Genomic DNA, 12,181 nt, shown 5'->3' with positions numbered 1-12,181 from the left:
TTCACTCTTGGGCATATCTGCTCTTAGATACCAAACAAATTGCCTGAAGTTACCACATGTTGTTACATAAACCTAAACATTGGAGCCTCTCAGTGTCACAATGGACAGGGTTAATGATTTATCCCTAATCCTAAAGGCTCCTTCTAGGATTAATTGACTTTCTCTGAAGCCTGCCTGCCTTCCCTCTTGCAGATCCTGTGAAGAGGATTTCTCTGCATTGCTTTGCCTCTTTTTTCTACTATCTATCTACTTCAAACACTATCTGATCTTTCCTCCACCTACACAATTCAGTAGGAATCAAAACTCAGTAGAAATCAGCCAGTTAAACTGATTCATCAACTTTGACAAACAAGTCCTGACTTGGTTAGAAGGAAAGGGCCAATTTAGTTATTTTCAATCTGGCATTTTATTCCTCTTTCTCAGACCACAGGCTGTTAACATTAATAAGGAGCAATTAAATAAACATTAATTGACAATTGATTATGTAGCCAACAGAAAGGATATGAAAATGAATGAAACAAAGTCTCTATCCTCAAAATACTATCTTTTGAGGGGAAGAAATAAGCTAATTTCACATTAAGACAGGTACCAATGAACTGCTGGGAGGGTACAAAGAAAGAGCCTACAAGAAATCAAAAGGTAAGTAAAAATTCAAAAGAGGGAGCTCATCAGACAGTCTTTTCAATGGATAAGCTTTCAACATACTTGTAGGGGAGAGGGCATCTTCCATGGAGGAAGACAGCATAGACAAACAAATGGCATTTGAGGGTGAAGCACAGGGTACTGGGCATTAATGTGGTGGGAACATAGGCTACTTGCTAAGGGAGAAGTAGATAAGGTAGGCAAATGGATGGCACTAAGTCTTAATGGGCCTTGAATGTCAAAGTGAAAAATTTGTCATGAGCTGCTGAAAGTTTCTGAACATGACAGAGATATGATTGAACTAAAACTTTAGAAGGTCAGTTTGGAAAAATTGTATTGAATGGACTGCAAAGACAGAGGCAGGGCCGTATTATAAAAATGAGAATGGAGAGAGACCAATTCAAGAGAATTCATAAGGGAAGATTTATTTTTTTCTGGCAAGTGACTAAGGCTGGGCTATGCACTAGGGTAGCTCCCAGTCACATGTGAGTACTGCCCACTTGAAATGTGACTAACCTGAATTGAGATGCACGATGGGTCTCAAATACACCCTGGATCTCACACACTTACTAGGGGAAAAAAGGATGTAAAATATCTCAATAATTTTAATTTTGATTTTATGGTGAAATGACAATGCCTTGGATATACTGGATTAAATAAAACATTAAAAGCAAAAAACATCTGTCCCTTTTTACTTTTTTAATGTGGCTACTAGAAGTTTTTGTATTGAATGTGTGGCTGCATTATATTTCATTGGGCAATGCTGAACTAGATGTTAGGACAGAAGACGCCACTGGAGGAGCTAGCCAACAAATGATAGAAGAGGGAGGAAGACCTGGCAGTGCTGCCACAGAGAATCCACAGGAGAAATTTTACACGTTGATTTATCTTAAGAGGGCACTGTCAGCAGGTTCACATGCTAGGCAGGTGCCAAGGAACATGAGTAACAGGAAAAATAAGCTATGGAGTTTTTGTCCAGGTAAAGAAATGGGCTGGGACACACAGGCCTGTGAAGAATGGTAAGGGAAGTGAGCAGAGCTACTCTTTCCAGGAACAGCAACGAGATGCAAAATAACAGAGCAATTGTGGATAGTACAGCGGGTTTGGAATAATCTTATTTTTATCAACATGAAAGAGTCCTGGATATGTTTGTAGGCAGAAGGAAAGGAAAAACCGGAAACACAGCAGACAGATGAATGAATGAATGAATGAATGAATGAATGAGAAACTGTAAGTGGGGTTCCTACAGAGATTGCCACAAGAGAAAAGAAAATGTAAAGTTATCAAGAGAGAGAACTTACTTTATGTTTATATTTACATTAAGAGGTGACCAAAGAAGTCATTTGTGCAGATCGTTTGTCTTGAAGGGAAAAGAAGAGGATATGAAGAAATTATCATCTGCGACACTCAGAGGAAGAGCCTGAACCACACTTCAACTCCTGGCTTCAGCCTTACCTCTGGGAGTGCTGTGGGTTCCATCTGGCCACTTACTTAACCATAAACACTCCCCCTTCAGGACACTGGTGCCTTCGGTAGTGGCTTTAAGATTATGAAAAATGATTTATTTAAATCATTTTATCAGATAAAATAACATATTGTGATTTTTCAGTAGAAATTTTGCTTTTTAAACATTATTCTAAAAGCCACTTTTTTTCTTTCTAGTTCTTACAGTTGGTAAAAATCTGCTTCATCAAGAAGAGAATACCTGATTCCATTCACTGATAAAGATAATCCTTATTTTACATGTGTCAATCCTCAGGTACAGGGTATCACATGTACAGATCTGACACATGCTCATCAGTGGGTCTTACTTTGAATGGCCTCTTGTTCCGAGTCGCCGAGTTGTCAAGAGGGGAAATTTCTGGCGAATTGTCTAAAAAGAAAGTCAATTAATTTAGTTTTTAGGAAGTGTGTGGTTCTATTGAAAGCAACTTGCAACTAGTTAATTGGAGAAAGTAAAGGTTAAACTTTGAGTAAATATTTAGTCTGGATGAAGTAATATCATACATATTACTATATTGATAAGCAATAATTCATCAGCAGAGGCAAGAAGATGCTTTTTTGATGAGATTATCCTACTGCTCTTGTCTCAACTTCCAAAGTGGATCATACTGGTATCTGCTTTTGCTTAATGTTATGACCAAAGTAATTATTATCTTACTCATGTACTTAAAGGAAAAATTTGAGTACCTTTATAGTAATTTTATGCAGAGGTTTGCCACAATTAAATATCCATCTCCAACCATGAGAGAACACATGAAACATTCTCTATCTTACCAGATCTCCACAGCAGTGTTTTAAATTTTTTTCTATATTCCTTTCTCTACAGTTTACTAAAAATTAGCATGTGATTAAAGAACGAAATCTTTTCTACATGAAACAGGAAAGTGTATGATCTCCTAAGGGCTCCATGGCAAACTTCTTACATATGTTAACTTCTGGGGGACTGGTTCTGTAGTTTTAACCAGATTCTCAGAATCTGAGAAATCTGAGTCTGCTCCATGACTCCCCAAACAGTTAAGATTACTGCCATCAGGGGACTTATTAAACAGCAGTGCTAAAATGAATGTTAAAATTTGTCTTACACAATTTCCTCATTTTAGGGAATGAGTGAACTGAATTTTGAAATGGTTAAGTGCTTTTCAGAAGGTCTCACAACAAATTAGTCACTGGCTAGGCCAGAACCTATATCATGAGATTACCATGTACCCTATCACACTGACTCCCATAGGCAGATAGGTTCTCAAAATAAATTAATAAATTATTTATTTTCAAAAACTGAGAAGCCAGACTATAGTATTCATTATTTTCTGGACAATGAGTCCCTCTACAGGTTAGAATTTGGATTTCAGTTTACATGAGAGGCAATGTTTGAGACTTAAGCTTCCTATAGTTTTTCTAGGCTATTGTAGGTTCTTAGCAGAGCATGAGAAGAATCACAAAGAACAAGGCTTTCCCAAGAGATTGTTTTCTGATTCTCAAAATAAGATTAACAGACATAAATATAGTAATGCCAAGTCTATAGATTCCCATCCTAACCATACGGGTTGGGCAGAAAGGAATGTTTTTAAATAAGCAATATTTAACCAATCCTCTTGCAACATCTTTGAGTTTGGGGTGTAAACATACTCAGAGTGAAATAGAGAATCATCAAGGGAACTATTTATGAAATGAAGTACAAATCTATCAAAAACCATATGGTTGGACTAGCTAAACAATAACCACAATCACCCACAAGATACTTGTCACGTCTACTTAATTTTGCTTCTCAATACAGGCCATACCATGCTCTTTAATATATTTTTCTTTGAACTTTCTTTAATATTACATTAAATCTTCCGATAGCCAGGGTCCCAATGTTCAAAACACAAAGTAGCTCAAGGTAAAAACCTATAGTAGGTAAAATCAAAATAAAACATAGAGTACACCCATAAGAAATTTCATTTATGCTTATGAAACAAATTTCTCAATATTCTATAAGAAAACTTGCTCAGATGAATGTGTTTCCGCACCGCCTACCTGACATGACTTTAGTTGTAAAGTAGTATAGCCAATATATGTCATCTACCTTTCCAAAGGTGGCTGCACAGGCTGGCTCCAATTTCTCTTTCCTGCAGAAATCTAAATAGTGTGCATAAAGGATGCACCGTGGTAAGCAGACTCCTTCACATACGATGTAATTCTCTTCAAGCCTATAAAAAGGGGGGGACAAAAAATTGGGTCAAACCTTTTATTTATTTCTCCTTTCCTTTTCTCTTTCACATTGGCTTAATGATTGTCTTTGAATACGGACTCTTGCATCAATGAGTTCATGAGTAGACATGAGTAAACTTTTTTTATTCTGGATATTATTAAGTCAGATCACAAGAACTAAGGCTAGAAGAGCAATGAACACCTGTTAGTGCAGTTAAAATACCATGGCTAACATAAAACCACTCCTGCCTGGTCTATATCCCAAAAAACAGGTCTTAAGCTTATGGAAATCCTCATAATTCATTATGGTTTGCCCTGTGAAGTACAAACCATGAATGGTGAAATTGAAGATGATGTTTTTTTAAAAGCATATTCTCAACCCTAAATGACTACCAGGTTTCAAGCCAGCAAATGCCTACAACCTCCAACTTTCATTCATAAACTAGTTCTGAATCCTAAATGGTTAGGGAAACATGATGATGCATTTATTGGCAAAATACCTAAGAGTAAACTCACTTCACTTAAGTCTGAAATGGTACTGGTCTATTTCTACTCCTATGCTTTTTGCTATATTCAGTACTATAACTACCTAAAATATACCATACACTTGAAACATAATGTACATCTCTAGAGAAGTTTACAAATATAACATATATAAATTCAACTGTTGTAAATATAATCATGTAAATTTTGAAAATTTAGACATAATTCTATTTACTTTGAATGTCTACAATTGCAATTAAACACAATTTATATACATGCAATATTATTTAAGTGTTACAAATATCTGAACAGCAATCAAGAGCTCAGAACTTATAGATTGCATTTCCAGTTTTTCTAACAATTCAGTAGGTGATTTTGACTAAAATTTATGTATACCCTCTTTGTAAGTATAGTTAAATTATAATTTTACTGTATAGGAACAATGCAATATACAGTATGCATTCAGATTAAGATTGAGTGCAACTATCCAAGATCTCTGATTTAACACATTTCCAAGATACAGAAGATAAAAGCTTAAAGTAATGTTCATCAGATATAAAGCATTAGCTGTCCATTTTTCTATGAAGAAGGAAAAAAAAAAAAACCAAAACCCAGTAAGATTTGCATCTATTAAACCAAGCACCTAGATGACAGTGAAGTTACTCAGCCAGATTTTTCACTTCAATTTTCAGCTCTAATTTTTAACATCCCCAATAATCTACAAAACCCTAAGTGAAAATTCTCAAAATTCAAATATCTCACTTCATTTTTAAAAAACTATATGTAAGACTCCTTTTTAGGAAAGGGTATGGAAAATTCAAGCAAAATTACAGTATTTTATCATTTCAAAAAATATGAAATTCACTAAGAAAACATTCAACTATTTAAAATCATTTTAACGGCATACATAAAATGTCAACGGTTCACCTGCTGTTTTGATGTTGTTGTAGCCATGTCATTATCTTCAAAATACTAAATAATCTGAGCCATGACTACAATGCTAATTAGGGATATGATTTATTTTCTTTAATTACAGTGCGATCATATTTATGAAATAAAAAACAAGTTTGTTTCCATTCACTTAATTTGAGATGAAAAACTGGAAGTGATCATTCAACAGCTCTCCATAACTTCTGCCCCAATTACCTGATAAAATAGTTGTATCCGAAGTATTCCAGATAATTAACTCAAATATTTACTACTCCAGTGTATTTTTAACCAGTAAGTGTGACATCAACTTCAATAGTTAAGCCATAACTTTAGAATAATATTTGGTTTATATTTCAAATATTTGAAAAGGTTTAAGAATATAATCACAAAAATCCAGTATATGCAAATTATAACTCAATTGAAAATAAAATTTAACAGGTTTTTTGGTTAGTTTTTTAGATATTATTTTTCTTATTGTATTTTTCTAAGATTTTGATCATACTTTACATGTAAACATACAACTGATCAGTAAATAGACCTCTCAAATTATTTGCTTGTTATTTGTAATTTGGGAGGAAATTTATATTCCTATTTCTTCACACTATGTGGGGAAGCTTAGAGTTTTTACTTAGATCCCTCTTCCTTCTGGATAATATTACAAAATACTCTCTATATGTAGAGATCCTACTGATAAACTTGGTTTTAAAAGATTTTCCACAAAATTCAGTTCATGATATTTCCCTATAATAAATCATATATGACAGGTGCCATAAAAATAGTTGAACATTTATTTAAGTTAATAGTAATCTTTTAACCTATTTTTCGATGTCTTCTAGTTCAAACCTATTTCACCTAATGACCAATGCACAATTGTTAACTTGCCCTCATATGGATAAAGGCAATATTAAGATTCTTCCTCCTTCTAAGTTATTTTAAAGAATCAAGTTCTATAAACACACCCCTACTGAATAACAAATATGTTAAGGACCAAATTGACTGTATGTTAAGCAAAAAAAAAAAAAAAAAAAAAAAGTCATTAAAAAAAACATTCATTATTGCTGACATTTGACAAAATTATAGCTTGGGACAATAAAGAACAAAGTGATGGGGTTTTGTACTGCAGATCGTTTTTCATCGATACCGGGATATGTCTCTATACCAAATATTCAGTGAAAAAAAGAAAGGATAAATTTCCTATTGGTATTTTAAACTTCCCCCCAAAAAGTTTCAAGGAGGAGCAAATGGAGAAAAAGCAGATTCTGAAGGTTTTTTTTGTTTTTTGTTTTTTGTTTTTTGTTTTTTTTTAGGATACTGACTTTTGAAACTCAACAGGTGCTGACTCCTGCGGGGGTCTTACCACTGCAGGGTGAGCTGGGTCTGCTTCTTTTTATCCTTCATCATCTGCGTGATGGTTTTCTTCTGAGACAGGTGTAGATCGGCTGCTTTGGCTTTGCCGTCCTGATCCTCCGCATCCTCTTCTTCAGAGGAAAAGTTACCATTGCTCACATGCATTTCTGCTCGCGCGTTGCAAGGACGATAAAGAAAAATCAGAATGTAAAATCCAATCGAGTGCCCCGGCGTGTGACGGGGTGGCCTGGGCGGGGGAGGGGGAGGCGGGGGGGGTCGAGAGGAGCACGACGCAACACCTCTTGGAGTTAATTCCTAGTGGACAAACACTTTTCCTGGGGAAAATGCAAAGACCTGGGCTGCACGCTCTAGGTAAACGCGACGTTTGCGGGGCGCTTCCTTTCACTGCGGATGCGCTGCCTGGAATCGGGGCCGCGCACTCACCTGCCTTCACTCCCACGGGCGGCTCGGCCTCCTGCGCGGCGCCCCGCGGCCGCCCGGCCGCCGCCAGGTACCCCGTGGCCTCGGGGTGGACCAGCAGGCCCCTGCCCAGGAGCTGCGCGCAGCTCGCGCCCCGGGCCTCGGGCGACGCCTGGGGCGACGGCTGCGCCTGCAGGAGGGCGGCCTCCAGCTCCGGGACCTTGGCCATCGTCCGCGCCGCGGGACACCTGCGCACCCGCCGCTCGCGGAGCGCGGAGCCCGGGGCGGGGCGGGGCGGGGCTGGGGCCCGGCGGGGGCGGGGGCGGGGGCGGGGGCGGAGGGGGCGGACCCGGGGCCCGGCCGCCTCCTGCCCCCGTCGGGGGGCCCAGCCGAGGCTCGACTCGGACCTCGCGCCGCGCCCCGCCCCGGGGTCCCATCCCCGCGCCTCGCCCCCTCCTCCCTTTCTCGCGTCCTGCGCGGGCCCCGGGGACTCCTGCACACCCAGAGCTCCCCGAAAGGTGCGAGAAAACCGCAGGGTCCCGCCCGAGGGCTGTGACCCCGACGCCGGGTCTGTGGATGCTCGGATCCCTCGGAGGGGGTGGTGGGGGCTCTCCCCAGACACCTGCGGACAGGCCGCCCTGCTCCGGGGGGTGCCCAGGGCCTCGGGAGCCCCGGCCTCGCCTCTTTCCTGGAACCAGCCTCGCAGCGTGGAGGAGACGACCCACTCGCTCCCTGCAGCACCTTGTGACTTAAAAAGCGCCCGTGACAGCCCCTCAACTAGTGTACCCAGGGGTGGGGCAACGGACCTCTGTGAGATGCCAAATGCCAGATGAAATCGCGTATTTCATTTCCAATCCCAAATGGCAAGACAGTCCCGTGGGGTGGAGGGGGGGGTGGGGATGATATCCTGTGCTCTTTTCTTTTTTTTTTTAAAGAGTTTATTTATTTATTCATGAGAGACACAGACAGAGAGAGAGGCAGAGACACAGGCAGAGGGAGAAGCAGGCTCCATGCAGGGAGCCCGATGTGGGACTGGATCCCAGGTCTCCAGGATCACGCCCTGGGTCAAAGGCGGCGCTAAACCACTGAGCCACCCGGGCTGCCCTACCCTGTGCTTTTTTTAAGAAGGAGAGATAAGTCGAGAGTTGGTGCGTGTGTTGCCTCAATGCCACATATTCTTTCATTCCTCCTATCTTCTGTTCTTTTGACAAATAAGCCCTGTATGCTTACCGTATGCCCAGCGCTTCCCGCCCCACCTCCAAAAAACAAAACAAAACAAAACAAAAAACAAAAAAAAGCAAGGAATCTGCTCTGGTTCACATTGCTTCACCAGGACCAACAACCTGCCATCTTCTTGTGGAGCATTAGAAAGAGAAATCACCCCTGAGCTTGAATTTAACATCAAACTACATTGCATCAAAATGTAACTTAGAAAAAAGAAAATGAGACTCAAGGTGGTGGATGACTGAAGGGTGAATTATAGGGAACAATAATACAATCTAAGAGCCTGCTTACCCTGCTTAAGCAGCCAAGATTATAGTAGTTGAACCTTTCCCTGTTTTTAGCACCGGCTTATTGGGAAAACATCACTTTGCTGTTGTAGGTGTCCTCCCTACCTGGTACCTCCTGCAGCTGGGCCCAGGCTGGGGCCACCCAGACATCCAGGCCCCCAAAGGCAGAGGCTGTTACCCCCCCATCCCAGGGAGAACTCTATCAGTCTACTCCACCCAGTCCCCCAAAAGCCCTAGAACTTTCTCAATCCATGGAGCTTACTTAGGTCTACAAGTTTAGAATGTTCTCTTTTATAGAGACGCTCAGACTCATTTTGTAAAAGTTCTAGTGATTAACTATGTGTACACATAAAGACTCTTATTTATATCACATAATCAGAAAAATATTCAGGAAAATTATTGGGAATTCTTTCTGAATTTCTAAAAATACTATGCACTTGCTCTCTAGGCTAAGTGTGTGTGTGTGTGTGTGTGTGTGTGTGTGTGTAAGTCATACAGACACTAAATGAATATCTGGCAATTATCCAGTTGAATTGATCAATGGAAACACAAACCAAGCTCATTTAATGCCCTTAGTGAATTTTTTGCCTTAATTTTAAGTAAACTATCTGTCTAACAAAATAACATTTAAGTTCTTTGTGATTCTAGTCAGAAATATACATTAAGTAGACCTCTAAACAAGTAAAGAAATTGAATCGGTAATCAAAAACTTCCACATAAAAAAGCTAGGACAAAAATGAGTTATACCAAATGTTAAAAAATAGTTAATGCCAGTTCTTCTCAAAAGGATAAGATCAAGTGAAAACAGTGCTGAAAGTGGGGGAGGGAAGCTGTCAATATCCTAAATCTTTATTTGTTATCATTAAGTTGAACTCATAAGATCAATTTTTTTAAAGATTTTATTTATTTACTTGAGAGAGAGAGAGAAAGAGATCACAAGCAAGGAGGAAAGGTAGAGGGAGAGACAGACTCCCCGCTGAGCAGGGAACCCAATGTGGGACTCAGTCCTAGGACCCTGAAATCATGACCTGAGCCATAGGCAGATAGGCTGAGCCAGCCAGGTGCCCTGAGATCAAAGTTTTAAAGATATAATAATGATAAACAAGTCATAAGATCCTAAGCAGGATAAGATATAAATATGGAGAAAGATCTCTTAGTGATTCTTAACATTTTGTTTTTTAAATTCCCTTTAATAAATTGATGTAAGCATAAACTCACTCTCAAAAGGGGGAAACATAGCCCATGAATACACTCACATATATACATTCAAAATTTTGCATGCAATTTGACAGATCTCAAGTTAAAAAAAAAAATCTCAGGAAGTGTATTCAGTCTTGAGAAAAGGGCATAATGACACCTGAATCAAGATATTCTTGGAAGTTCCCAGTGGCAGTGTCTTTGTGACTGGAGGCATACAGGAAAAGGGAAAGAAAAAGAATTTGGAGTCACACACATTTGTGCTCATTCTCTGTGTGACTTAGCCTTTGTTTCCTTCTCTGTAAGTTTTCTGAGTACCCTTTTCCCAGCTTCCAACTCCTTGTGTGTTCACTCACCAGCTCCACCGCTGCCACTGAGAGCAGGGACTGCCCTTGGTTACCGGAACCACCATTGCCCACCATCAGAGAGAGCCCAAGAGCCCCAGTGTCCGTATACTCCTTGGGGATCCCTTAGCCAACGACTGATAATTAGGAAGAATAAAAGCCTACTTCTTTGATCTCATGGTAGATAAATCAGAGTTGCAATTTACAACTCAGAGCTCCTTGTGGAATTGGGTGGAAGCATCCTTGGCTGGACAATCCCTGAAATGCCATCTTGCTTGGTTTCTTCCCCTTTGCTGTCCTGCTACATGTCCTCTCTTACTTGTTTCTTCTGGAAACATTTTCTTAAGAATCGCTTTTGTAGATGACTACTTCACTCAAGTTCTGCTGACAGGCATCGCATTCTAGGGCTTATGTAAGAATTGAATGGAATATTATAAACACAAAACTAATACAGTGCCTAGAACAGTAAGCTCTCAATAAAAGGTATGTAATATTCTATTCTGAAACTTTAGATCTCTTTTAGTGCTCATAGATAAGGAGAGAAGTTTTTTCTCTTTCATTGCAAAATGATTCTGAAAAATATCTTTCTCCTTACTTAGACTATTCCTGGGCTTAGTACAATCTGCAGTAATCATATACTATGAAACTTTCTTCTGTAAAAACACATGTCTCAGGGCACCTGAGTGGCTCAGTCATTAAGTGTCTGTCTTCACCTCAGCTCATGATCCTGGGGTCCTGGGATGGAGCCCCATGTCAGGCTCCCTGCTCAGTGAGGAGCCTGCTTCTCCCTCTCCTTCTGCCCCTCCCCCTGCTTGTGCTTGCTTTCTCTCTCTGTCAAATAAATAAGTAAAATCTTTAAAAAAGTAAGAAGGAAAGAAAGAAGAAAGAAAGAAAGAAAGAAAGAAAGAAAGAAAGAAAGGAAGGAAGGAAGGAAGGAAGGAAGGAAGGAAGGAAGAAAGAAAGAAAGAAAGAAAGAAAGAAAGAAAGAAAGAAAGAAAGAAAGAAAAACACATATCTCCTCTAATTTTTTTCTTTTCACCAAGATTACTTTTAAAATATAGAAAGTACCTCTTATTCTGCTGTCATGTCATAAATTTCATGCTTTCAAACAAAAGTAAGGATAGTTATGAACTAACCCAAAGAGCCTGAAACTACATGAAGCAAATACTGATTTTGACAAAGGCACCAAGACCCTTCAGTGAAGAAAGAATAAACTTTACAACAGATTTCGCTGAAGCAGCTAGATAACCACATGCAAGAGAAACCCTTTTCCACATGAATTTGAAGCTCTCCTTTGTGCAACATACAAAAATTAACACAAAACAGATCAAAGACTTACATATAAGAGCTAAAAATGTACAATGCTTAGAATAAAACCTAGGTATGCATTTCATTGCCCTGGATTAAGCAAATATTTCTCTAACATGATACCAAAGGCATAGGCAACAAATGAAAAAAAATAGACAAATTGAACTCCATTAAAACGTGTGCATCGAAGGACACTATCAAGAAAGTGAAAAGACAACATACAGAATGGCAGAGTATTTGAAAATCATCTATGTAATAAGAGTCTAGTGCCCAGAATATATAAAGAGTTCTTACAATTCAATAATC

At 39.4% G+C, this 12,181-nt stretch overlaps 1 protein-coding gene across 1 annotated transcript in view; it reads right to left on the bottom strand.

The window, feature by feature from the left end:
- The window catches only part of RFX6 (regulatory factor X6), a 54,632-nt gene extending 46,888 nt beyond the window's left edge, over positions 1 to 7,744 (bottom strand). Inside the window, exons 1-4 of the mRNA XM_041746744.1 lie at positions 7,540 to 7,744; positions 7,106 to 7,262; positions 4,211 to 4,334; positions 2,454 to 2,515 (exon numbers count right to left, since the gene is read on the bottom strand). Coding sequence (XP_041602678.1) covers positions 2,454 to 2,515; positions 4,211 to 4,334; positions 7,106 to 7,262; positions 7,540 to 7,744 — 548 coding nt within the window. The remainder of the gene's footprint in view (positions 1 to 2,453; positions 2,516 to 4,210; positions 4,335 to 7,105; positions 7,263 to 7,539) is intronic.
- Positions 7,745 to 12,181: the final 4,437 nt, after the last annotated feature.

This window comes from Vulpes lagopus, chromosome 2 (assembly GCF_018345385.1).
Source record: "Vulpes lagopus strain Blue_001 chromosome 2, ASM1834538v1, whole genome shotgun sequence".
In the NCBI taxonomy this organism is placed as follows: Eukaryota; Metazoa; Chordata; class Mammalia; order Carnivora; family Canidae; genus Vulpes; species Vulpes lagopus.
This window is presented reverse-complemented; position numbering and strand designations above follow the sequence as displayed.